Raw genomic sequence first — 25782 nt, 5'->3', positions numbered from 1 at the left:
TGTGAGTTACTGGGAATCCGTGCTTTGCTCATATGGAATAGTTGCGTCTGGCTAAAAACAACGTTGTGAGCTGTTGCTTAATGATCTTGTATTCATCCTAACTCAATTCTCAGTCCCGCAGCGTAGACAAGCAACATGCAGTAATCAACTATGACATGGACAAGGATGAGCACAAGGTGAAAGACCTCGGCAGCTTAAATGGGGTAAGTAATCATTGCTCTCGCCCATAAAATCTGCTATTCACGACAACCTTCGTATCTATCTTGTTTATTGATACTTTATAAACCCCCTCATAACCCCTTAGGTGATCCCTTCCTTCTGCGTCATAGCTCTGGACACTATTTGTACCAGAACTTTCAGTGGAATTTTGGTTTTCCCTGAGACTCGAACCTTCCCATTCAGACTTGAACTCAAAACCTTTTTATTCTGGGATGCTTTTTCTAAATGATACCATAGCCCAGAAGAACCTTCACATTTTTCCCCCTACCTTTTGCCCCTTTTGAAGATCAGGGAGGGTATGTTGGTACTGAAGCGTATATCTTTCTCTGCGCTTGACTTTATAACTTCCTATACTTGACCGTTTCTTTCCTATCAGCATTGTAGTTCATTTCTATAATTTCCACAGAATGATTTAATTGTAAATCACTTAGTTTGCTGTTGAGCAGTATATTGTAAGCTCTTTGAGCAGGGACTGTCCTTCTATGTTTAAATTGTACAGCGCTGCGTAACCCTAGTAGCGCTTTAGAAATGTCAGTTAGTAGTAGTAGTAGTAGAGCAGTATATCAAGATATGAATAAACTTGAAATGATAGATTGGCATGAATTATTTTGGGGGAGTTTGTTTTGCATGGCTATCAACCAGGAAGGATTTTGAGATCTGAGGGGAAATGCCTTCTTCCAGTACCTTTTATTGAAAGATATTCATTATGAGGATTTCAGGAAGTGAATTGTTTTGCATTGCTGGTCGAATTATGTGGAATCAGTTCGTGTATAACTAAGAGTGACAATTGATTACAGCACAATTTAAGAAACTGTTTCTTTTTTAAAATTTACCCATGCATACAAAGAGAAGTACTTTCAAAGCACAAAGACTTACAAAGGTCTATAGTTTCCTAAAGTGCTTTGAAAATGAGCCCCTTAGTTAAGTATGCTTTGTAAGGTACTTAGTTGTTTAAAGAGAATTTGCGATCCTTTTACTAAGTTGTGGTAAAAAGTGGCTGTAGTGCGACCTTGTGTGGGTTTTTCTTGTGCGTTAAGGCCATTTTTACTGCAGCAGTAAAATGGCCGATTAGCACACGGCCATTAATACAAAAATTAGAAAATGTTCAAATAGGAAAAAGAAGCACCGGGAGCCTTCAAAATCGGGACACAGTTACTTTAATCATCTAACTTCAATGCCATTTCTTCCCTTAATGACCCGACAGGGGCCGTGTTACGGCGCTAAGTGCCTGCATTAGGGGTCAAAAAAATTGTGACATATGAGGAGCAGCAGAACTTACTCCTTTTAGGGTGACAATTAAGATGAGTTGTCCCGTTAGTTGCCAATGAAATATACTTTGTTGTTCGGTAAAATTGGAGCAAGGTCGATCCTTCTTGCTCGAGTTAAAAAGCCAAATTGGTTGCCAGTAGCGCTTAACCATTAATACAAAAATTACCATGTGAGCCCTTGGCAGTACCTGTTGTGTAGGTGATAAGGGCTCACGCGGTAATCCTGTGCTAACCAGTTAGCGTGAGTTAACGTAGTTGCACTAACTGATTGGCAGAGGAACACCCACTCTCCACCCCCTTGACCTGCCCTCTCCAAGAAAAAATAGAGTTTAGCAATTAAAAGTGCTAACAAACACATCAGCGTGAAATTTGTTTGTCCCTTCTCCTCTGCTACCTGTTTCTGACCTTGTCATTTAAGCGTGAGCCCTAAGTTGATCTCTATTGCTCTAGGCTCCTAAATTGTAGATTATTTTCTGCTTTGCTCTGCTCTTACCACATTATTTTGGATTCCACCTAGTTTGTCTTCTCAAAGGTTATAGGGTATCAAAAAAAACAAACAAAGAGTAAAAACATTTAGGTGCTCATTTTCAAAGCGCATAACATAGGTTATTATGGGGCTCATTTTTGAAAGAGTAAAAGTGGCATAAAGCAGTATTGGATGTTTTTCTTTCCAAAACGTCCAAATCTGTATTTTCGAAACCCAGTTTCCAGACGTTTTTCTATGCTGTTCATCTTCAGTTTGTCCAAATCTCAAGGGGGGATTTGGGCATTCCTAACACCTGGATGTTTTTCAGCCATAATGGAACAAAACGAAAACGTCCAGGACTAAAAGTAAGACACTGAGCTAGACCTGCTTTAATAATGACTAAGCCACAAAAAAAGTGCCTTAAATGACCAGATGACCATCAGAGGAAAAAAGGAATGATCTCCCTTTACTCTCCCAGTGGTCACTGACCCCCCCCCCCACCCCCCAAAGATGTAAAAGAAACAGTACATACCAGCTTCTATGACAGTCTCAGATGTTGCAGCAAGCAGGTCCCTGGAGTAGCCTAGTGGTTTGGTGCAGTGCACTGTAGAGAAGGGGACCCAGGCCCACCACTGTAACTGGTACACATGTGGTGGAATGTGTCAGCTCTCCAAAACTCACCAAAAATCTACTGTACCCACATATAGTTGATCCCCTTCACCCATAAGGGCTATTGTAGCGGTATACAATTGGGGGCAGAGGTTTTTGGGTGGGTTTTAGGGGCCTCATTAGACAAGATAAGGGAACAACGGTGAGATGTGTCCCTGGTAGCATTTATTTGAAGTCCACTGAAGTGCCCCCCATTGCTCTCCTGGGATGTCTGTGTGGCCAGTCTACTAAGAATACTGGCTCCTCCTACATCCCAGTGGCTTGGTTTTGTGCGCTTTGCACTTGGACATTTTTTTTTGAAAATGGACCAAAAATATACAGAGCACAAAAGCATCTAACGTGGCCATTTTCCAAAGAAAAAGATAATCGTTTTGCTGTTTCAAAAATGGCTGTATTTGTAATCAGATTCTGGATGTTTTGAGCAAAATGTCCAAAGTCAGATTTAGACGTCATATAGAAAATGCCCCTCCATGTAACTTTGTAGTCTGTGCTTTGAAAATGAGCCTCTTAATGTTCTCACTTAATTTTATTTAATATATATAAAAAAAAAGTAAAGTGAAAGTGCTCCCAATGCAGCACCTTTCCTCCCAACGGAGTATTTGGCTGCCCATATACAGTGGGGGAAATAAGTATTTGATCCCTTGCTGATTTTGTAAGTTTGCCCACTGACAAAGACATGAGCAGCCCATAGTTGAAGGGTAGGTTATTGGTAACAGTGAGAGATAGCACATCACAAATTAAATCCGGAAAATCACATTGTGGAAAGTATATGAATTTATTTGCATTCTGCAGAGGGAAATAAGTATTTGATCCCCCACCAACCAGTAAGAGATCTGGCCCCTACAGACCAGGTAGATGCTCCAAATCAACTCGTTACCTGCATGACAGACAGCTGTCGGCAATGGTCACCTGTATGAAAGACACCTGTCCACAGACTCAGTGAATCAGTCAGACTCTAACCTCTACAAAATGGCCAAGAGCAAGGAGCTGTCTAAGGATGTCAGGGACAAGATCATACACCTGCACAAGGCTGGAATGGGCTACAAAACCATCAGTAAGACACTGGGCGAGAAGGAGACAACTGTTGGTGCCATAGTAAGAAAATGGAAGAAGTACAAAATGACTGTCAATCGACAAAGATCTGGGGCTCCACGCAAAATCTCACCTCGTGGGGTATCCTTGATCATGAGGAAGGTTAGAAATCAGCCTACAACTACAAGGGGGGAACTTGTCAATGATCTCAAGGCAGCTGGGACCACTGTCACCACGAAAACCATTGGTAACACATTACGACATAACGGATTGCAATCCTGCAGTGCCCGCAAGGTCCCCCTGCTCCGGAAGGCACATGTGACGGCCCGTCTGAAGTTTGCCAGTGAACACCTGGATGATGCCGAGAGTGATTGGGAGAAGGTGCTGTGGTCAGATGAGACAAAATTGAGCTCTTTGGCATGAACTCAACTCGCCGTGTTTGGAGGAAGAGAAATGCTGCCTATGACCCAAAGAACACCGTCCCCACTGTCAAGCATGGAGGTGGAAATGTTATGTTTTGGGGGTGTTTCTCTGCTAAGGGCACAGGACTACTTCACCGCATCAATGGGAGAATGGATGGGGCCATGTACCGTACAATTCTGAGTGACAACCTCCTTCCCTCCGCCAGGGCCTTAAAAATGGGTCGTGGCTGGGTCTTCCAGCACGACAATGACCCAAAACATACAGCCAAGGCAACAAAGGAGTGGCTCAGGAAGAAGCACATTAGGGTCATGGAGTGGCCTAGCCAGTCACCAGACCTTAATCCCATTGAAAACTTATGGAGGGAGCTGAAGCTGCGAGTTGCCAAGCGACAGCCCAGAACTCTTAATGATTTAGAGATGATCTGCAAAGAGGAGTGGACCAAAATTCCTCCTGACATGTGTGCAAACCTCATCATCAACTACAGAAGACGTCTGACCGCTGTGCTTGCCAACAAGGGTTTTGCCACCAAGTATTAGGTCTTGTTTGCCAGAGGGATTAAATACTTATTTCCCTCTGCAGAATGCAAATAAATTCATATACTTTCCACAATGTGATTTTCCGGATTTAATTTGTGATGTGCTATCTCTCACTGTTACCAATAACCTACCCTTCAATTATGGGCTGCTCATGTCTTTGTCAGTGGGCAAACTTACAAAATCAGCAAGGGATCAAATACTTATTTCCCCCACTGTACCTCATAGCACATGTGCTGAGTTTTGGGGACAGGCGAGGTACACATTTATATGCGTGGGACTGGATTCTGTAAATTAACGCTAATCTTTTCTGACACTCATTTTTTAGCACAATCTCAGTTCTATAAAGGACATGCACCCTTTATAAAATTGTACTTGGGGCCAATCTGCACCCTAATTTTGGGGGCCAGACTTACACCTGCTGAAACCTGGTATAAATGCTGGCGTCCAAGTTGGGTTTGGAGACCCAGTATTCTGTAACACGTGCAACATTTTGGAATGCACCTAATGAGGCCATACCCCCTTCCCTGGTCTCACCCCTTTTTGAGTTGTGCGCAATGGGATTTGGGCATCCAGATGCACACGCAAATCCTAATTGGTGGTGGTTATTTTTATTATTTATTTATTAGGATGTATTTACTGCCATTTTGAAGGAATTCACTCAAGGCGGTGCATAGCAAGAATAAGTCAAACATAACAATAGACAATTACAGTATGCTACATTACAATGTCAATACAATATGTAACAAAACATTTTCATAGACAGCCTAGGGTATAAGCAAAGATGGAACATATAGATAAATTGGAGTGATAGGAGTAAAAAAATAAGGGGTTTAATTTAAAGAAAGTTGCAAATGAGGTCAGAATGGTGCTAGAACATTTTTAACTAGGGTAGGAGTGGGTAAACATGTCCTGTTATGGTATTTGCAGCCGGTGTCGTTTATTTCTTCCATTAAAGGAGTGGTTGAAGAGCCAAGCTTTCACCTGCTTCCTGAAGTAGAGATAGACTTATGTTAAGTGAAGCCTTTCAGGGAGTGTATTCTAGAGTGTGGGGGCTACTCCAGAGAAGGCTCGCTTGTGTGAGTCCTTTGGTTAACGTCAATAATTTGCTTGTTAATGGCTCTTTAGCCAGTTGAGTTGTACATGTATCTTGGGATCATACGCAAATTTTGGGAGCCAAATCTGGGTGCCATATATAAAATCCTGTGGATAGCATATAGAATCCTATAATCTACGTGATAATCATTTCCACCAGCTCTGTGGTGTGTTCTGTAAAGAAAAGTGGATGATGTATACTTTTCTTTATACAATAGGCCCCTAGTAGACACATTTGTAAGTGTGTTGTAGATGCTCAGTTATAGAATTACCCTCTCTTGATTTTTGCAGTTTTAATCATGTGCTTTTTAAAGAGACTAGTGAAATAGTGAAGATACTTGGAGTTTAGTTTGGTTTGGCTTTCTTTTCTTTTCTTTTTTTTTTTTTTTGGGGGGGGAGTTTTATTAGATATGATTTTGTACATTATAACATCTTCAGTGTTTGAATATTTTGTATTAAGATTAATTTAAGCATCTCCATATTCTGTTTTAACTGTGCAAACTGACTTGAACTAGTTCCCACCAGGTAAAAGTTCAATAAAATTCAATGTAATGCAATTTGAAACCAAACACACTGTTGTATGACTTAATGCAAATAATTGTAGAAGTTATTTAGGCAGATATTGGGTATAGATTTTGTGGTTTTAGGCCCCAATGATCAAAACTCCGTCACTGTATGGAACAGCGGCGGAAAAACAATGCCCAAACCAGTGCTGCAAAGGAATGTCCTAATGCTCAACGCTAGAAACATGCAACTTTAGGTGTTCTCATAGCGTTGATCATTAGGGACTTCCGGTGGAGGATTGTGTCTGGCGCATGCGCTCAAGAGTTGTGCATTAAGCACAGCTCTTGAGCGCATGCCAGAAGGGGAGGAGGGAAGGAGGAGGAAGTGCTAGCTTCGAAGTTGCAAGGCTCGGGTTTTCACACTGAAGCCTGGACTCTCACAGAAACAAGCTGTGGTGCAGCCGTTGATTTCGGTATCATTTCAGAGTTTCTTTGTGGCTTTCTCCGTGAAACACTTCTCCCTCCTTGCTTCCCTCAGCCTGGGTTTCCTCCACCAATCACTGCAAGGCCGCCAGCAACACTGTGCCGAAGGAATGGATCCTCAGGAGCTTAGTCAAGATCGGGAGGCGGGGCTGGTGGTTGGGAGGCGGGGATAGTGCTGGGCAGACTTATACGGTCTGTGCCAGAGCCGGTGGTTGGGAGGAGGGGCTGGTGGTTGGGAGGCGGGGATAGTGCTGGGCAGACTTATACGGTCTGTGCCCTGAAGAGCACAGGTACAAATCAAAGTAGGATATACACAAAAAGCAGCAAATATGAGTTATCTTGTTGGGCAGACTGGATGGACCGTGCAGGTCTTTTTCTGCCGTCATCTACTATGTTACTATGTATGTTATTCCTCCCCATGGCTCGGCACAACCCTAACGCCACCTCCGAGGTGACGTAGGATTTGCCACGGGAGGGGCGCCCTTGTTTGGTGTGCTGCCCGCTGAGCATTGGGTAGGATTACGGGATGATCTCTTTAGCATGCATTTGCATGCTCATTGCACTGATGGTAAGCTCGTTTCACGCGCTCGTCAGCTTTGAGCATTCGGCGCTAGCAAATGTGGGTATTAGTCTGGCACCTCTAGCGCCCACATCTGCTTCTGAGCATCGGGACCTTAGTGTCTGATGCAGAGCTGGGGTGTTTGTATCTTTTTGTAATCGGTCTCTGCTTTCTCCCTGCAGACATTTGTGAATGATGTGCGGATCCCTGACCAGAAGTACATCACGCTGAAGTTAAGCGATGTTATCCGCTTTGGTTATGATATCCTTTCATTAGTGAGGAGCTCGGGGTCCTGTCCTGTCCTGCCTGGTTTGATTTATAAAATGTTATCCCTTTCGATTTTCTGGCTGCTCTGCAGTGTTGTTTTTTTTGTTACTGCAGGAACTTGCTGGACTATTATTAGATTGCGTAGTCCGCTCATTGTCCACTAAAAATGCCTTTTGGCTGCATTTACCAGATAATGAATGAAAAATTTATAATGTAGTAATGTTAGAACTGTCCTGTTTCCATTAATATACTTTTTATTTTGTGTTTCTGATCAAATATAGGCCCTAATGTTACACAAAAGGGTATGTAAGGGTCATAAACTTATATACCTCCTTTCTGTGTATAACCAAAGTGGTTTACGTATTATATATGGGTACTTTCTTTGTCCCTAGTGGGCTCCACAGTCTGTATTTTTTTTTTTTTTTAATCTAGAGCAGTGGACAGTTCCTAGGGCAGTTCCCCCAAGTCCAATCTTGGAGTACCACAGTGAATATACATGAACTTGATTTGCATACACTGCCTCCATTATATGTAAACTAGTAAAAGAGGCCCGTTTCGAACAGAAAGGAAACGGGCGCTAGCAAGGTTCCAGGGCCCCCTCCTCTCTCTCATCTCAGGGCCCCCCCCCCTCTTCCGATTTCCGCCGCCCAGCGCCTCCCTCCCTCTGTGTCTATGGCCTGCGAGTGCAAGGAGGACGTGTGCTGTTTAAAAAGTTTTACCTCCTGCTCGGCCGCCAACACTGAAGTGCAGCAAGTACAGGCTGTGATTTCAGCTGTTCCTCTGGTCCCGCCCTCATTTCCTGTTTGTGGAAACTGAGAGCGATTGCGATTGCCTGTGGTTGGTCCCTTCTCCTTCTGACGTCGCGTTTCTTTCCCTGACAACTATACAGAGTTCCCTCGAGGGCGGGGCAGTGTTGGAAGTGCGAATTATTATATTAGATATCTTTCATGCATATTCATTGTGGATATCCTGAAAACTTGACTGGCAAGGGGTACTCCAGGACTGGACTGGCCTAGAGTACATAGGGAGCTGCAGTGGTAATCGAAGCCTGTTCCCCTAGTTCTCAGCCCATTGCACTAACCATTGGGCCACTCCTCCTCCACGCCTGTTTCTGCACAAAGAAATCATATTTTATGTGTGCAAATACTTTTTGAAAACTGCCCTTTCAGAATTTATGTATAGCACAAGCTCTGGCAGCTTCACAAAGCTCTCTAATGCAGTAAGACCCTTTTATTTTTTAATAAAGCCTAGAATATAATGGGATTTGTAACATTCTTAGAGATGCAGAGCTGCTGCTGTTCTCTCTTGATGAGTAACTGGGAAATTGGGAACTGCTGATGTAGAGGGTTATAAAAGTCACCTAGTGGCAGCCCTGAGAGGATTGCTGGTTATTGGACACACAGCAGTTTCACGAGAACGGAGAATGTATTTAAGTGTCTGACTGCATCTGTGTACGAACTTGAACACAAAATGTTGATCTAGGTACTTTTATCTCCTGTTACCAGTGTTGATCATCCTTAGGGATCCAGATTGTCTTGAAATATGGCTGAAGAATTTACTCCCCCTCCCCCCAGGTTTTGTAGATGCAAGAATAGTTGTAGAAAAAAAATTTAATATTTCTGTGTGAACATAGGGCTCATTTTCAAAGCGCTTAGATTTACTAAGTTCCATAGGTTACTAGCAGGCTGATTTTCGAAAGAGAAGGACGCCCATCTTTCGACACAAATCGGAAGATGGGCGTCCTTCTCACAGGGTCGTCCAAATCGGTATAATCGAAAGCCGATTTTGGGCGTCCCCAACTGATTTCCGTCACGGGGATGACCAAAGTTCACGGGGGTGTGTAAGAGGCGTAGCGATGGCGGGACTTGAGTGTGCCTAATACATGGGTATTCTCGACCCATATTGGAAAAAAAAAAAGGGCGTCCCTGATGAGCACTTGGACGACTTTACCTGGTTGTGTTTTTCTTACGACCAAGGCACAGAAAGGTGCCCAAAGTGACCAGATGACCACCGGAGAGAATCGGGGATGACCTCCCCTTACTCCCCCATTGGTCACTAACCCCCTCCCACCCTCAAAAAACATCTTTAAAAATTTTTTGTGCTAGCTTCAAATGTCATACTCAGCTCCATGACAGCAGTATGCAGGTCTGTTGAGCAGTTTTAGTGGGTGCAGTGCATTTCAGGCAGGTGGACCCAGCCCCATCCTCCCCCCCCCCACCCTTAGCTGTTACACTTGTGGTGGTAAATGTGAGCCCTCCAAAACCCACCACAAACCCACTGTATCCACATCTAGGTGCCCCCCTTCACCCCTAAGGGCTATGGTAGTGGTGTACAGTTGTGGGTAGTGGGTTTTGGGGGGCTCAGCACACAAGGTAAGGGAGCTACAGTGGGGGAAATAAGTATTTGATCCCTTGCTGATTTTGTAAGTTTGCCCACTGACAAAGACATGAGCAGCCCATAATTGAAGGGTAGGTTATTGGTAACAGTGAGAGATAGCACATCACAAATTAAATCCGGAAAATCACATTGTGGAAAGTATATGAATTTATTTGCATTCTGCAGAGGGAAATAAGTATTTAATCCCTCTGGCAAACAAGACCTAATACTTGGTGGCAAAACCCTTGTTGGCAAGCACAGCGGTCAGACGTCTTCTGTAGTTGATGATGAGGTTTGCACACATGTCAGGAGGAATTTTGGTCCACTCCTCTTTGCAGATCATCTCTAAATCATTAAGAGTTCTGGGCTGTCGCTTGGCAACTCGCAGCTTCAGCTCCCTCCATAAGTTTTCAATGGGATTAAGGTCTGGTGACTGGCTAGGCCACTCCATGACCCTAATGTGCTTCTTCCTGAGCCACTCCTTTGTTGCCTTGGCTGTATGTTTTGGGTCATTGTCGTGCTGGAAGACCCAGCCACGACCCATTTTTAAGGCCCTGGCGGAGGGAAGGAGGTTGTCACTCAGAATTGTATGGTACATGGCCCCATCCATTCTCCCATTGATGCGGTGAAGTAGTCCTGTGCCCTTAGCAGAGAAACACCCCCAAAACATAACATTTCCACCTCCATGCTTGACAGTGGGGACGGTGTTCTTTGGGTCATAGGCAGCATTTCTCTTCCTCCAAACACGGCGAGTTGAGTTCATGCCAAAGAGCTCAATTTTTGTCTCATCTGACCACAGCACCTTCTCCCAATCACTCTCGGCATCATCCAGGTGTTCACTGGCAAACTTCAGACGGGCCGTCACATGTGCCTTCCGGAGCAGGGGGACCTTGCGGGCACTGCAGGATTGCAATCCGTTATGTCGTAATGTGTTACCAATGGTTTTCGTGGTGACAGTGGTCCCAGCTGCCTTGAGATCATTGACAAGTTCCCCCCTTGTAGTTGTAGGCTGATTTCTAACCTTCCTCATGATCAAGGATACCCCATGAGGTGAGATTTTGCGTGGAGCCCCAGATCTTTGTCGATTGACAGTCATTTTGTACTTCTTCCATTTTCTTACTATGGCACCAACAGTTGTCTCCTTCTCGCCCAGCGTCTTACTGATGGTTTTGTAGCCCATTCCAGCCTTGTGCAGGTGTATGATCTTGTCCCTGACATCCTTAGACAGCTCCTTGCTCTTGGCCATTTTGTAGAGGTTAGAGTCTGACTGATTCACTGAGTCTGTGGACAGGTGTCTTTCATACAGGTGACCATTGCCGACAGCTGTCTGTCATGCAGGTAACGAGTTGATTTGGAGCATCTACCTGGTCTGTAGGGGCCAGATCTCTTACTGGTTGGTGGGGGATCAAATACTTATTTCCCTCTGCAGAATGCAAATAAATTCATATACTTTCCACAATGTGATTTTCCGGATTTAATTTGTGATGTGCTATCTCTCACTGTTACCAATAACCTACCCTTCAATTATGGGCTGCTCATGTCTTTGTCAGTGGGCAAACTTACAAAATCAGCAAGGGATCAAATACTTATTTCCCCCACTGTATGTACCTGGGAGCAATTTGTGAAGTCCACTGCAGTGCCACCTAGGGTGCCCGGTTAGTGTCCTGGCATGTCAGGGGGACCAGTGTACTATGAATGCTGGCTCCTCCCATGACCAAAAGGCTTGCATTTGGTCGTTTCTGAGATGGGCATCCTTGGTTTCCATTATCGCTGAAAATCAGAAACAACCAAGTCTAGGGATGACCATCTCTAAGGACGACCTAAATGTCAAGATTTAGGTGTCCCCGATCGTATTATCGAAACGAAAGATGGACGTCCATCTTGTTTCGATAAAACGGGTTTCCCAGCCCCTCCACCGGGATGTTTTGTGAGGACATTCTCAGCATAACTTGGCGTCCCTTTCGATTATGCCCCTCCACGTCATTTTGTAAGTCTAAGTGCTTTGAAAATACACCTCGTAGCCTCTTTGTCCTACCCAAATTATCACACCTGAAAATGTTTAATGTTGAAGAAAAAATGAAGATAGCAAAATCTGATTCCTCTCTTGCAGCAGTGTGGAAGCTTGAGTGTCCTTACATGAACAGCTATGTTTCAGAACGCGTGTGCCTTTCTATGGGATTAAGGCAATGCCCGATGCAGAGGCTGCATTAACATGGAATGGTTGAAGTTAGAATTAAAAATCTACCCTATGCTCAATGATTGTAGAGAGCATCACCCTCTGGGCAATTGGATTTCCTATGTATGGACAAACAAAAGCAGGTTTTTCTTCCTCGTGTGTCATCCAGACAGTCCTGCCTTGTCTGGTTTGGGTTTGAGATGAGAAAAGCAACGTGTGTGGCCTTGTCGTATGAGGGTGTGGCATTAAACTGTGGCACTCCATTCAATTCAAGTCTGTTTTGTCATTTATTCTTCTTACAAAGCATTTCCCACCTAGGATTCTATAGTCTAGTGTTTGTTTTTTTAATTCCCGTTTGCACCTCACTCTATTTATTTGTTTGTCACATTTGTGTCCCACATTTTCCCACCTATTTGCAGGCTCAATGTGGCTTACATGGTACCGTTAAGGCATTCACCAAGTCGTAGAGGAACAAACACAAGGTGATGTTGTGGTCACTAAGGTAGATATGTTTCAGGTACAATTAGGGTCGAAGATAGGAACGGTTATGAAATGTCCGGTACGATCTTTGGTTTTGCTGTGTTGGAGTTTGGGCCTTTATGTTGGGTCGGTGAGGTAAGCCTTATTGAACAGGTTGGTTTTTAGTGATTTCCTGAAGTTTAGATGGTCATAGATTGTTTTCACAGCTTTTGGCAGTGCGTTCCATAGTCGTGTGCTTATATAGGAGAAGCTGGATGCATAGTTTGCTTTGTATTTGAGTCCTTTGCAGTTTGGGTAGTGGAGGTTTAGGTATGTTCGTGATGATCCGGTTCTGTTTCTGGTTGGTAGATCAATGAGGTCCGTCATGTATCCTGGGACTTCACCGTAGATAATCTTGAGTTTGCTAGATTCTGTATAGGTCACCCAAAGTTGGGTGTGCAGATTTGGGCACAGATCACCTGGGGCGTAGCCAGAACTTGACGGGGGGGGGACACATTTTTGCCCGCCCCCCTCTGCTGCAATTACTGCAGCTTCATGATGGTACCTTGGCTGGCAGGGGTTCCCAACCCCCACCAGCTGAAGCGTTTGTCCCATGTTACTCTTGCATTGTCTGCTCTGCTCTTCAGTCGCGCAATGCTCGCTAATTTTAATGAAACTGAGCATGCGCAAACTCACGCATGCTCAGTTTCATTGAAATGAGCGTGCATGGCGCGACTGAGAGGAGCAGAACAGGCAATGTGGCGAGACCAGTGCAGGACAAACACTTCAGCTGGTGGGAGCTGGGGACCCCCGCCAGCCAAACTGGGGGCCCAGGCTCCCATGGCCTCCCATAGCTACTCCACTGCAGATCACAGTCCCACACGTAAACTGCTGTTAATAAGTTCTTAATTTGCAGCAATTAGGAGTTAAGCTCGGATCTGCCCTACACCCTATTTTCTAACATGAGCGCCTAAATTTCAAAGGGGGTGTGGCCATGGGAGGGGCTTGGGCGACTCGGGGGCATTATAGAATACTGCGATTTACCTTTCTAAATGCTCACACCCAAACGTAGGCGCAAAATGCGCACCAAGCTAGCATTCTGTAAAGGTTGTTCTGTGCTGAGTTCCCTTTGCGGAATACTAGCTCGAGAAAATGCTTGTGCCCAGTTGCTGCAGATATGCGTATAACTTGTAGTATTCTGTAAGTTATGTGTGCACAACCTTGCCTAGACTCCGCCCATGGGTGTGACCACCTATAAATTACATACTATGCAAGACATGCATGTGTTTATGGAACAGCGCATAGCTGGATTTTTGGCATTGACACACATTCCCCCTGATTCTATAAAGGTCGCAAAAACATTGTATGCATAAGATTAGGCACGGTTCTGATTTGGGCGCACAATTTAATTGAATTACGAACCAATTAGTGGGAATTTGTTTAACAAGCAATTATTGGCACTAATTAGATTGGGCCAATCAGCTGTCCCCTCCCCAGCCCAGCTGTCCCCGCGCAGCGCGCCTCCTTCCCGCCCTCGGCTCGCCTGACCGGCAGCCCTCCTCCGCTTCTCCCTCCCTCCTCCTCCGTTGTGCACTCCCCCCACGCAAGAGTGTTGAACCTGTCCTTTTTCTTTCAGTAGCAGCGAGTGACGTGAAGGCACTGCGAGCTCGCCAGCTTCAAGTTCTCCCTTTCCTCTTCACACAGTGTCCGTCCCGCCGGCGCCTTTACGATGACGTATTTCCTGTTTCCGCGAAGGCAGGACGGACACTGTGTGAAGAGGAAAGGGAGAACTTGAAGCTGGCGAGCTCGCAGTGCCTTCACGTCGCTCGCTGCTACTGAAAGAAAAAGGACAGGTTCAACACACTTGTGGGCTGTGGGGGGAACGGAGAGGACTCGGGGAGCTGAGGGAGGGCAGGGAGAATTGGAGTCATGGATGGGATGGGAGAGAACAGATTGCTGGAGGGGAGGGGAGAGAGGAAATTGCTGGACATCAGGACATAGTGAAAGGGCCCCTAGTTCATGTACAAAAAGCATTGGTTTTGCCTAAAGTCCTTCAGTTCATGCCCAAAGCCATCTCACGTTTTTGGACAATTTAACATATTTTTAAAATCTCACAGTTTGATTTAGCATGAAGATAGTGGTGTGGGATTTTATCTTATTTAAAATGGCAACAGGATGGGAATAAAAAGGCTTTAAAACAGAAGGAAAGGCTCAGGATCATCTTTAAAATACTCCCAGGTTCCTAATCCATTTTCACACAGTGGTTTAGTGCTGTGAATAGGTCAGCTTTGGGAATCTGAATGGGCAGCATATCTAATACTTTTGTATTCTGCACAATTTATGATTTTGCCTGCACATTTCTTTGTCTACTTTGGGGTCATTGTTTCTGTTTTTGATGAGACTTTATTCATATTTTCCACATGACCAAGATGGGGTGTTTTGTTAGAATATGCTTTCTGTGTAGGCTTTTGTAGCAGTCCAGCTTGTTCTCTTTTCCCTATGTGTTCGAAGGACTGGTGAAATATTTACGTTTACCACAAATTGTATATTCTTCTTATGACTTGTAATTTTTTTTATATTGTTACTATGTAAGCCGCATTGAGCCTGCCATGTGTGGGAAAGTGCGGGGTACAAATGTAATAAATAAATAAAATGGATGGATGGAGGGGAGAGAGGAAATTGCTGGACATGGATGAGAAGAGGGGAGGGCAGGGGGAGAGAACATAAGGACACAGGAGGATGGTGGACATGGTGAGTGAAAAAATATCAAATGTAAAGAAGACACTGCGACCAAAGCGAATAGAAAAACTAAATGATCAGACAGCAAAGGTAGAAAAAAGTATTCAGAATTTATTAACTGGAATATGTCAGCTTTTGGAAATGTACATCTGTGATGTTTTGCATGCAAGTTTCAATTTTTCTAGTATTGCTGCAGCTCAGTATTTTGCCTTCATATCTGTTGTGTCATGTGTGTTTTATGTGTGATCAAGGTGCAGTATTCTGCTAGCGTGTAGTATTTGCAGCCCTTTTTGGGGTTTTTTTTTGTTTCATTAGGTTGTGCACTGGTGTTTTAGAGCCTGGTGTAATTACAGTGCTGCCTTTCCACACATAAGGTTGTAGCTCGTCCTGTCCTTGGAATTAGTACTGTTATGGTTTGGTAAGGTTATGAGTGTGTTTTTGCACAAGTTTGTGTATAGTGTTTTGCAGTGGAGAGATTGTGTATTGGCCTTACTGAGGTAGAAAGGGTTTTAGAGCCTGAATCATGACACACTACCTCTTGAAGGATCTACATATAGTCGTTCATAAAAGGAGCTCATTGTGAACACTTTCCGCCCTAAAAGGGTGTTTTGTGGCTCTACATGAGAATTGTGATATTATGATCCCTTGTTTCATATTGTTCACGGTCTGCATTTTCCGTATGGGTGGTATATTGGTTCATTAGGGTCTGCCCAGTGTTATGGTACAAGTAAGGTTTATGAGTGTGTTTTTGCACAAATTTGTGCATAGTGTTTTGCAGTTGAGCAATTGTGGTTAGTACATGCTTTGAGCAACCACTTTATTCTTTGACATATGATACATCTTTAATATCTAAATTTAATAAAAGGTATTAATTGTGACTTATTTTTACTTATTTTTATCTGTGTTGTCAGACAATTATGGATGTAAGCCCCACCCCTAACCCCGCCCCTTTAGCCTCCCCAAACAGTTGGGCCACTGACCGCCTATGCTTCCATGTGTGTAGTAATTTGATTCCTGGTTTGGGTTTTCTGTAACTCCGATCTGCTGGAGTTGGTGTTCTGTGCAGGCAGTGTTCATATCCTCTGAGGGGAGAGGGTCATGTGATTACATAAAGGGCGACACCTGATGCCTTCAGTTGGAGCTATGATTGCAGGTCAGAGGCAGACCTGTTCCATGGCTCACAACTTCAGGACCCTTGCTGTGATAAGACTGGGACCAGAGTGTGTATGGGGAGGGAGGAGGGGGAGGGGGAGGGGGGAAATTCCCAGGTAGTTGTAAAGGAATATACATGGCATTAGACTCCCATATTGATTCTGATTGAATTGGGGACCCTTCCACCCTAAACAAACATACATACCTGTCGCTGAACCGGCACAGTTTGGTTCTTGCCCAGCACTGTCCTGATTTTTTTGCTAATGAACAGGTTCAGTTTTGCTATTGTGCTGTGTTTTCCCATTCCTTAACTCAGGCGTTACATGCTAATATGTATGTATTGGAACAGATTCAGCACAAAGTCCCTGAAGAGGCCTTAAAGGTGAGTAACAGCATGCTACATGTTCTGGGAAGACATTCTTTGCCAAAATGACTCTTGAATAAGAACTTGGAGAAAGCAGGTGTTGTTAGCTGAGATTATTAGCTGCTATTTACTCTTGCGTGATTTAATTGCTCCTTAAATGGACTTGTGTTCCTTGGCAGTACCTAGTTAGGCAGGAGAGCCCCTCCCCCTTAGAGAACCTGCGGTGCCAGAAGCTGACCATTCTCTGGTTAATTCAGGATAACTAACAAATGATCCACTGCAGCATTTCTTCCTGTTTGAAAAACTCTGGGACCTTTAGAGGCCTGCGCCTTGGTGCTTTCTCTTTTAAAAGGAAGTCTTTCAGGAATAGTTTGACCTGTGTCCAACACTTTGCAGGAAGAATCATGTTAGCAGCAGCTATTCTCTTACCAAGAAACTGTCAAACTGGGATATTTTGGGCCTCATTTTTCAAAAGAGAAAAACGTCTCAAAAACAGCATAAAGTGGCATTTGGACATTTTTTCAAAACTTGGATTTGAGACATTTTTCTATGCAGCGTTTCCAAATCACAAGGGGGAGTATTGGGGATGGGACTTGGATGTTTTTCTGCAATAATGGAAAAAGCAGAAATGACCAGGGCTAAAAGGTAGATGTTTTGGTCTAGGCTTTTTTCAATCACGCTGAAGTCACAAAAAGGTGACCACTGCAGGGATTAAGGCATTTTACTGTGAAAGAAGCAGTACATACCAGCCTCTATGACACCTTCAGATGTTATGGCCAGTCCTATTACAACAGAAAGCAGGTTTCTGGATTCACCAGTGGACTGTAGAGTAGATAATCCAGGCCCATATCCCACTCTGGTACACTTGTGGTGGAAAGTGTGAGCCCTCCAAACCCCACAAAAACCTAATGTATCTTCATATAGGTGACACCTGCAGACATAAGGGCTATCATAGTGGTATACAGTTGAATTCAGTAGATTTTTGGTGGGTCTCCCATACAATATAAGGGGGTAACGGTGAGATGTGTACCTGGGTCCTTTTATGTGAAGTCCACTTCAGCACCTTCTTTGCCACAATGTCTGTGTGACCAGTCCACAAAGAGTGTCCCCCCCCCCCCCCCAGACATTCCAATGGCTTCTTTTGTGTGTTTTTCCCGTGGACATTTCTTTTTTTCCCCCCCAAAAAATGATCCTGAAAGATAGACTCGCTGAGCGTAAAAATATCTAGCAAATGTCCGTTTTCAAAACAAAAAGTTGGATGTTTTTCTGGTTTAAAAATGGCCATGTTCGCTACTGGATTTTTAGACGTTTTGTGAAAAATAGCCCAGATTGGATTTAGATGTCATGTTGAAAATGCCCCTCCATGTATCCAACCAAAAAAAAACCAAAAACCTAATCTGATCAGGTTTTCTTTCAAGATAGCATTTCACATTTCAGCTGTCTCTCCTTCCCCAACAGCCCCACGTCATGAAGAGACATGGGTTAAGTGTGCTAACGCAAAATTTTTATTTTTTATTTTTGTTACATTTGTACCCCGCGCTTTCCCACTCATGGCAGGCTCAATGCGGCGGGCAATGGAGGGTTAAGTGACTTGCCCAGAATCACAAGGAGCTGCCTGTGCCGGGAATCGAACTCAGTTGCTCAGTTCCCCAGGACCAAAGTCCACCACCCTAACCACTAGACCACTCCTCCACTCACCATTCCTCCTCTCCCCCCCCCTCCCGTTTACTAAGCCATGCGACAATGCCAACACAGCCAGTTCAGAGTGAATGGGCTGTGTCAGCATTAGTGCACTGCAGCCGCTAGCGCAGCTTAGTAAATGATGGGGGGGGGGGGGGGCATGTTTTAATGCCACAAATTTATGGCTGTTTATAGCTATTTGCGGTTTGTTTCTGCTTTTATACAAGGGGATTTAGTGGGGTTACTTTATTTTTTTTTTTTAACCAGCCTTCCTAGGGGGAAGTTGTACTTAAATCTGCTGCCCACATCTCCAATCTCCCTGTGATGTATAAAGTTTGATTTGCAGTATGGCTGGCACGCAGACAGAAACGCAACCACGTGTGATGCTGATGTCAAAGAATTTATTGAATGGAGTGCCCAGGCTGTGTAAAACACGTCATGTTAAAGTAGGGGTTCTTAATCTTTTTTGCTTCCTCTACCCCTTTAACTGATTAATGAAACCCTTGCACCCCCTTTGTAAACCATGTGTCCAGTAATAACTACTGACAGCTATATATGTCGCTGTTAGCTGCTAATAGTTCTAACTACTAACAGGTCACTAAAATTACAGTAGTACACAGTTAAACAACCAATAACTGTCCTAATAACTGTCTTCACTCTGTCTAGGAATGTTCAGTAAATGGCCTCAGATTTCAAGACTCTTCTTAGCACCCCATTTGACCTCTTCAGATTCAGCTATGTTTTGGTTTCGGCCATAAATGTTGGTACATTTTTTGGCTGAGAAGAAAACTCCCCCCCCCCCCCCAACCAAAAGGGGCAATCACTCTCTGCCTGCCACCTTTCCACCAACTGTAGCCCCTCCCCAGGCCTACCTTAAAAGCACTGGTGGTCCAGTGGCCTAGTTGAGGCAGGAGCGATCCCCCCAGTTACTCCTGCCCATGCCAATTCCACATTCAAAATGGTTGCTGCATCCTCTCGTGGCAGTCTTATCAGCTATTTTGAATGCGGGGCCGGCATGAGCAGGAGTGGCTGGAGATAGTTTCTGTCACGACTAGGCCACCAGACCTAAGGAGGGCCTATGGGTGGTAGATGGGCGGCTGCTTTCTATTGTAGGGGTGGGAAGGGCATGTCTTACCGGTTTCGGTTTGGAATGAAACTGTGGTGAATTTTGGCTTCAGATTTGATTCGGCCAAAACCAAAAAACCCAGTTTTGGTCACCCTTTAACTCTTCTTGCACTCCAGGTTAAGAACCCTTGTCTTAAAGGAAAGAGGAAATTTGTACATTTCTTTAGCACTTGTAACAAATCAGACACTCATCTCTTTTTCCTCCTGCCCAAGGTGGCTGATGCTTGACATGGGCAGCCTGTATTAGTATGAATCAATGGGTGTGTAGGAGTATTGATGTGTTGATCTTCTTCAGAGCAGCCCATAGACTGAGTACAGAACAAACAACTGACCCTTTAGTCTTGCAAAGGAGTTTTGAAATGGGCAGGGGGGGGGGGGGGGGGGGGGGGAGAAGGGGTTGGGATCCATCCAGGTACCTTTTTATTCTAAAGTACAAGACAGACACGATATGCAGCCTTAATAGGTTGTATGCAGCTTGTGTTTGCTCCGGAGCCTTGATGTACAGATGTGTGGTTGACATATTGAGTTTTGCTGGGCCGGACAGGGTACCTTTGACTTTCTCTGTGTGCAGTATGCGTGGCGGGCTATAAACCTAGCTTGATGTGCACACTCTGATCTCTTAGGAAGGATTTTAATTTTGCACTGTCCACAGAGCGGATTGAGAATAACAGATCCCTGAGCTTTCATTGCAGCTGTTTCGAAGACATGTATGACAATTGCTTCTTAAAGCAATTGGTAATATGTTTACTGGCTTAACCGCTGTGGCTTCATCTCTTTGTGGAAATTTCTCAGCTGGTGTATGTTTGATGGTGGATCTCTCTTAGTGTTGGAGAATATTGGTGTTACTCACTCCAGCACTATGAGATCTAGGGTTCTGGGATAGAGTTCTGGTACTGTTATTGGTCCAGGAGAAAACAAAATTATTTTCTTTGACCCCACAGAATTGTCCAATGTCGAGCTTTTGAGAGCACACAGGTATCTTAAATCTAAGTTTTCTGGCCACAACTTACCAAGAATTCTGGCATGTGTTGCCCCCTTTATCCCAATCTGAAATTTTAAAAGGTTAAAGAAAGGCAGATAGTACATGGTCCTGTGAAATGGAGCACACTGATTGTGGATTTCAGGGGTCTCACTTGGGCTTTGATGAGGCCACCTCAATATGATTTTCTTCCTTTCTACCTCAAGGAGCTTGTCTTGGGTTATGGACCAAGATCAGCTGCAGAAGGCACATGAAAGAAATGACGATTTATGCCTGCTACAGACAGCTGTGCTGATGGGCACTTTACGCTCTTTGAAGAAAATCTGAGATCATGTTTCATACAGTGTCCAAAAAAAAAAAAAAGATGCTCGGCACAAACTGAGGGTTCAGTGCAGATCTATCCAGCAAAGACTGGCAAGTTTCGTTCCTTCCTGACTTTGTATTCTAGCCACTGTTTTGTCTTGCAGCATGAAAAGTACACCAGCCAACTTCAGATGAGTCTGAAAGGACCAACCCCGAAAAGGGTGGAGACAGCCCTGGAACACGGCACTTACACCGAGTCCCCGCAAGCCAAGCTGGAGAAAGAGAAAAAAACAGCCACAGGTATTTCTGAGCAAACCAGTTATACGAGAGGCTTTCATGTGCCTCCAACATCTCTGATGTCATCAAAACACTGGGTCATCTTTTAAACTGGGTTCCTTAGTGTTTTTATTTTTGTTGTAAATTAAGAATGTACAAGGATTGTATGGTATTGCGTGATATACACATGGGCATGCTACATAATACCACATATATAGCATTCCCATGTGTATAACACGCACATCCATATAACGTGTGGAAATTTTGTATTTATGTAGAATGCACCCTTTGATTTAGGTTGTGTAAATTGGGGTGCTAAGTGCACTTAATGAAAATAAAACTGATATAGTTCATTCACACATATAGCATGCAGTGGGGTAGGACCCAGTGGCGCTGAAAAAAAGCCCACGCTAAGCTCTATTCTATAAACAGTGTAAAAAGTTAGGCACCATTTATAGACTAGTGTTTAGCGCCGGGATCTGCGCCTAACTTTAGGCATGAGGATTTACACCAACCAGTGGCGTAGATACGTGGGACACGGGGGCCTGGGCCCCCATAGATTTGGCCCTGGACCCCCCTGCCGACGACCCACTGTCGCCTACCTTTGCTGGTGGGGGACCCCAACCCCCGCCAGCCGAGGTCCTCTTCTTCCGGCACAAGGCTTCGTTCTGTTTCTGAGTCTGACCGTCAGACTCAGAAACAGAATGAAGCCTTGCATTGGAAGAAGAGGACCTCGACTGGTGGGGGTTCGGGTCCCCCCGCCAGCAAAGGTAGGCAACGGCAGGTTGGCGATGGGAGGGAGGGGTCGAGAGGGTTGTCGGCAGGGGGGGAGTCAAAGTTGGTGGTGGCGGCGGCAGGGGGGGGACTAAAATGTGCCCCCTTACCTCGGGCTCTGGACACCCCTCCCGCTGAAGTCTGCTAAGCCTCTGACACCAACTAAACCCTGTCTAAATTAGGCACAGGTCCCCTTGTTCTGTAACGCCCCCGATCCTCCTGTGGTCGGGCCCCCTTTTTGGAGTTTCACGTAAAATTGATGTGCAGATCCGCAGTGCCTAAAATTGTGCGCATACATTTTAATGCCAATTAGCACTGATAATTGATAGCCAATTATCAATGCTAATTGGCTTTTTTAGTTGTGCATGCAAATTGGGCGCGTTCCCAAATTTGCACATGTGATTTTTAGCGCCGTATATAGAATTTGGGGGAGCGTGTGCACGTTATGAGCTAGGTTAGTAAATTTGGGTGCTGGGAAAATCCTCGCTCAGCACTGTTTTATAATCTGGGAAAAGCACCTTTTTATAGAATAGAGCATAGCGCCTATTCCTGTGACATAAATTAAGCGCCAGCCTGCTGAAACCAGGTATAAATCCTGACGTCCAGTTCTTTAACACTGCTCATAACTTTTGGGAATGCCTGTTCCCCTCCTATGCCCCTGCAGTGGCCATGCCCCTTTTTAGGTGTGCGTGAGAGAATTTAGGCATGGTTCTTCATAGAACAACTCCAAATTGATGCCAGTAATTGATAGCAGCTAATTTAGAGTGTTAATGGCTCATTAAGTAGTTGCATGCACAACTCGGGATCGTGCCCAAATATGAGTGACCTTTTATAGAATCTGGGGGTTGAAGGGTGGGCAGACTCAGGAGCAATGTCGGGAAGTATTTTTTAACGGAGAGGGTGGTGGATACATGGAATGCGCTCCTGTGGGAGGTGGTGGAGATGAAAACAGTAATGAAATTCAAACATTCGTGGGATAAAAACAAAGGAATCCTGTATAGAAGGAATAGATCCACGGAATCTTAGCAACACTGGTAATCGGGAAGCAAAACCAGTACTGGGCAGACTTCTGCGGTCTGTGCCCTGCGAAAGGCAAGGACAAATCAAACTCGGGTATAAAGTATCGCATACCATGTACAGTGAGTTTATATTGTTGGGCAGACTGGATGGACCGTACAGGTCTTTATCTGCCATCGTTTGCTATGTTACTATGTAAATAGTATTTTCTCTTTTTGCTCGTTGGGGAAGTAGATGTTAGCAGAGAGGACCTGTAGTCATGTTTGCTGCGGGTTCGTAGGTTTGTCATGCAGATTCAGTTTGAGCATTTGCAGTTCTGCCTCAGTTGAGTGAACTTTGGTTGCTCTTAGATAAAAAGCTTTAACCTGTGCTGGAACAGAACTGAATGATCTCAGGTGTGGGCGAGGCAGTGATTCATAGTGAAACATGTAAGGTTAGCTTGAATGTGCGAGAGAGCAGCCATTTCTTTGCAGGGAAAGGAGAAACATAATCTGTTCTTTTTATAAAAGTTGATCCCACTGGATTGCAACTGGTATTAAAAAATTCAAGGGCTTCACACCTTAATAACTGTTATTGCCTCATGTACCCATTTCTTTACACTGAAGCACAATACCCTTTTTTCTTTGTTCTTGTTGTGAAATTCATGTGTTCTGGGAGATACAGCTCCTCACAGTAGCAGTGTGGTATAATTGCAGTGAATTTGTGGTGACAAACTGCATTAGATGTCTCAGATGTAACTTCTGGAGAGGGAGGGAGCAGGGGCGTAGCCAGACAGCCAATTCTGGGTGGGCCAGAGGCCAAAATGGATGGGCATGGAATTGAGCCCCTCCTGGTCCCCCTACGCTCTGCATTCTGCCTCTCTCCCTACCCTCAAACACAAAATATTAAATACCTGAGCTAGTGGGGATTCCCAAACTGCACCAGCTGAAGATTTCCTCCTCCTTCCAAACAGCAGCTGGCAGCACTTAACTTGAGCGGACGCATGGGTGACAGCTGAGCATGTGCAGAGGGGCCGGTGTGTGGTGCCAGATGCCATTTGGAAGAGTATTGGCTGCCTGAGGAGAAGGATTCCCACCAGCCACAGCAAGAGTGCCACAGTTTTGGGTGGGCCTGAGTTCAAATTGGGTGGGCTGTAGCCCACCCAGGCCCACCTGTAGCTACGCCACTGGGAGAGAGTGTGGTCTTATACTCTCTCTCAGTGTTCTGTGCTTCTTTTCCTCCTAAGCTAGTGTGCCTGCCTGAGTCAGGGCTCTTACGGTAACACCACCTGACTTCTTTTTTTATTTTCCCTCTCTCTGTGGGTCTGAATACATGACCTGTGACCCAACACGTTGGCATAGTGGTCAGAATCATAGGGGCAGGCCCCTATGTGCTCATTTTATGCTGTCAGTTGGTAGTTCTGAGATGTGTGATTATTTTTCAGATTTTCTAACATAACTGACCTGTGTGCTATTTTTATAAATAGCTTTTGTTTTTTTCATTTCTGCTTCCAGAGAGTTAGGTTTTTTGGGGTTTTTTTTTTTGTTTTTTTTTTGCTTTTGCTGGTTGTAGACTGGGAAAAGGCTTACTGGAACTTCCAGACACTTTGGATATCTGCCTCGGAGCACAGGCTGACCCAGTTTCCTTGTATAGTAATAGAAGTTTCTTCTGCTGCAGTTATGTCTTGCTAATATTTGTAGATTAATGTCTGCTCCATGCTTTTAATGGTTTGAACTTCATAATAATGCACTGTGATAAAGTTAGATACCAAGGATATGTTCCCACTGGCACAACGGAAAAAGTAAAGTTTCCCCCTCGAGCTTGGCTGTTTCAACATTCCAGCAGGTAGAAATGTGCCCCCTCCCCCCCCCCCAATAACAGTTTAGCATAATAATAAAAGGGAAGGAAATGAGTAGCCAGCTACTGTTCTTCCACTAGCTTAGGGGTGGGATCCATAATTTGGAGTTGGAAAGTTATAGGTTCAAATCCTCAATTCCTCAACTGAAAAACATCTGGAACCACTGCTTTCATAATGAGTGTGGCACTTATATACTCTTCACCCTTCCCCTTAACAAACGTATGCCCCTGGATTCTGTATAGCGCGACCTAAATTGTGCTCACAAATCTGGTCGTATTCTGGATTTTTGTGCGCAGTTTAATTACTTAAGCCAATCTGCCGATAATTGCCACTTAAGCAATTATTGATACTAATTGGTATTAATTAGACTTTACATGCAAAACTTGCTAGGCGTATTCTGTAAAGTGGTGTGCATAAATTCTAATACACGTTGCCAAAAAGGAGGCGTGGCCACGGATGGGCCATGGGCATTCTGAAAATCTACGTGCACGGTTATAGAATATGCCTGCTCCGTTCCTAACTTAGGCACTGGTATTTACACCAAGTGTTACTTGGCGTAAATGGCACACCTAGAATAAGGCGCAGGCATGGCCGCTAGGCATATTCTACAAACTACACCTAAATCTAGGCACAGTTTACAGAATACGCTTAGGCAGAAATATTTTCGGCGCAGATTTTTTTCAGGCACCATCTATAGAATCTGGTCCATGATGTCTAAAATATAGCACTATGCACGCCTCCAAAAGAGCAAGTGTGTTTGCTTTCAGATAAGTGGCCTGCACAGAGACCAACAGCTTGGTGGTTCCATGTTGCCTTTTTTTCACATTACTGCTGCCCAAAGTTGAATTTGGCATAAATGTGAATGACTGACTGTGGAACTTTATGCCAAGTATCTTGAATCATCATATTGCTCTCCTGTGTCTGTCTGTTTTTTTTAAAACTGTCCTAAGGAAATCCTTTATTTTCCCCTTTTGATCTCTTAAACTATCTCCTTGCTCAAAATGAACA

The 25782-nt window shown here is 44.4% G+C and overlaps 1 protein-coding gene across 1 annotated transcript in view; it reads left to right on the top strand.

Annotated features, from left to right (window-relative positions):
* The window catches only part of CEP170B (centrosomal protein 170B), a 155210-nt gene that overhangs the window by 28339 nt on the left and 101089 nt on the right, over positions 1 to 25782 (top strand). The window contains exons 3-6 of the mRNA XM_030214678.1: positions 114 to 203; positions 7433 to 7511; positions 16743 to 16801; positions 21035 to 21170. Of these exons, the coding sequence (XP_030070538.1) occupies positions 114 to 203; positions 7433 to 7511; positions 16743 to 16801; positions 21035 to 21170 (364 nt within the window). The remainder of the gene's footprint in view (positions 1 to 113; positions 204 to 7432; positions 7512 to 16742; positions 16802 to 21034; positions 21171 to 25782) is intronic.

The sequence above is a fragment of the Microcaecilia unicolor genome, chromosome 9 (assembly GCF_901765095.1).
Source record: "Microcaecilia unicolor chromosome 9, aMicUni1.1, whole genome shotgun sequence".
In the NCBI taxonomy this organism is placed as follows: domain Eukaryota; kingdom Metazoa; phylum Chordata; class Amphibia; order Gymnophiona; family Siphonopidae; genus Microcaecilia; species Microcaecilia unicolor.
The sequence above is the reverse complement of the archived record's forward strand: the minus strand, read 5'-3'. Positions and strand labels throughout refer to the sequence as shown.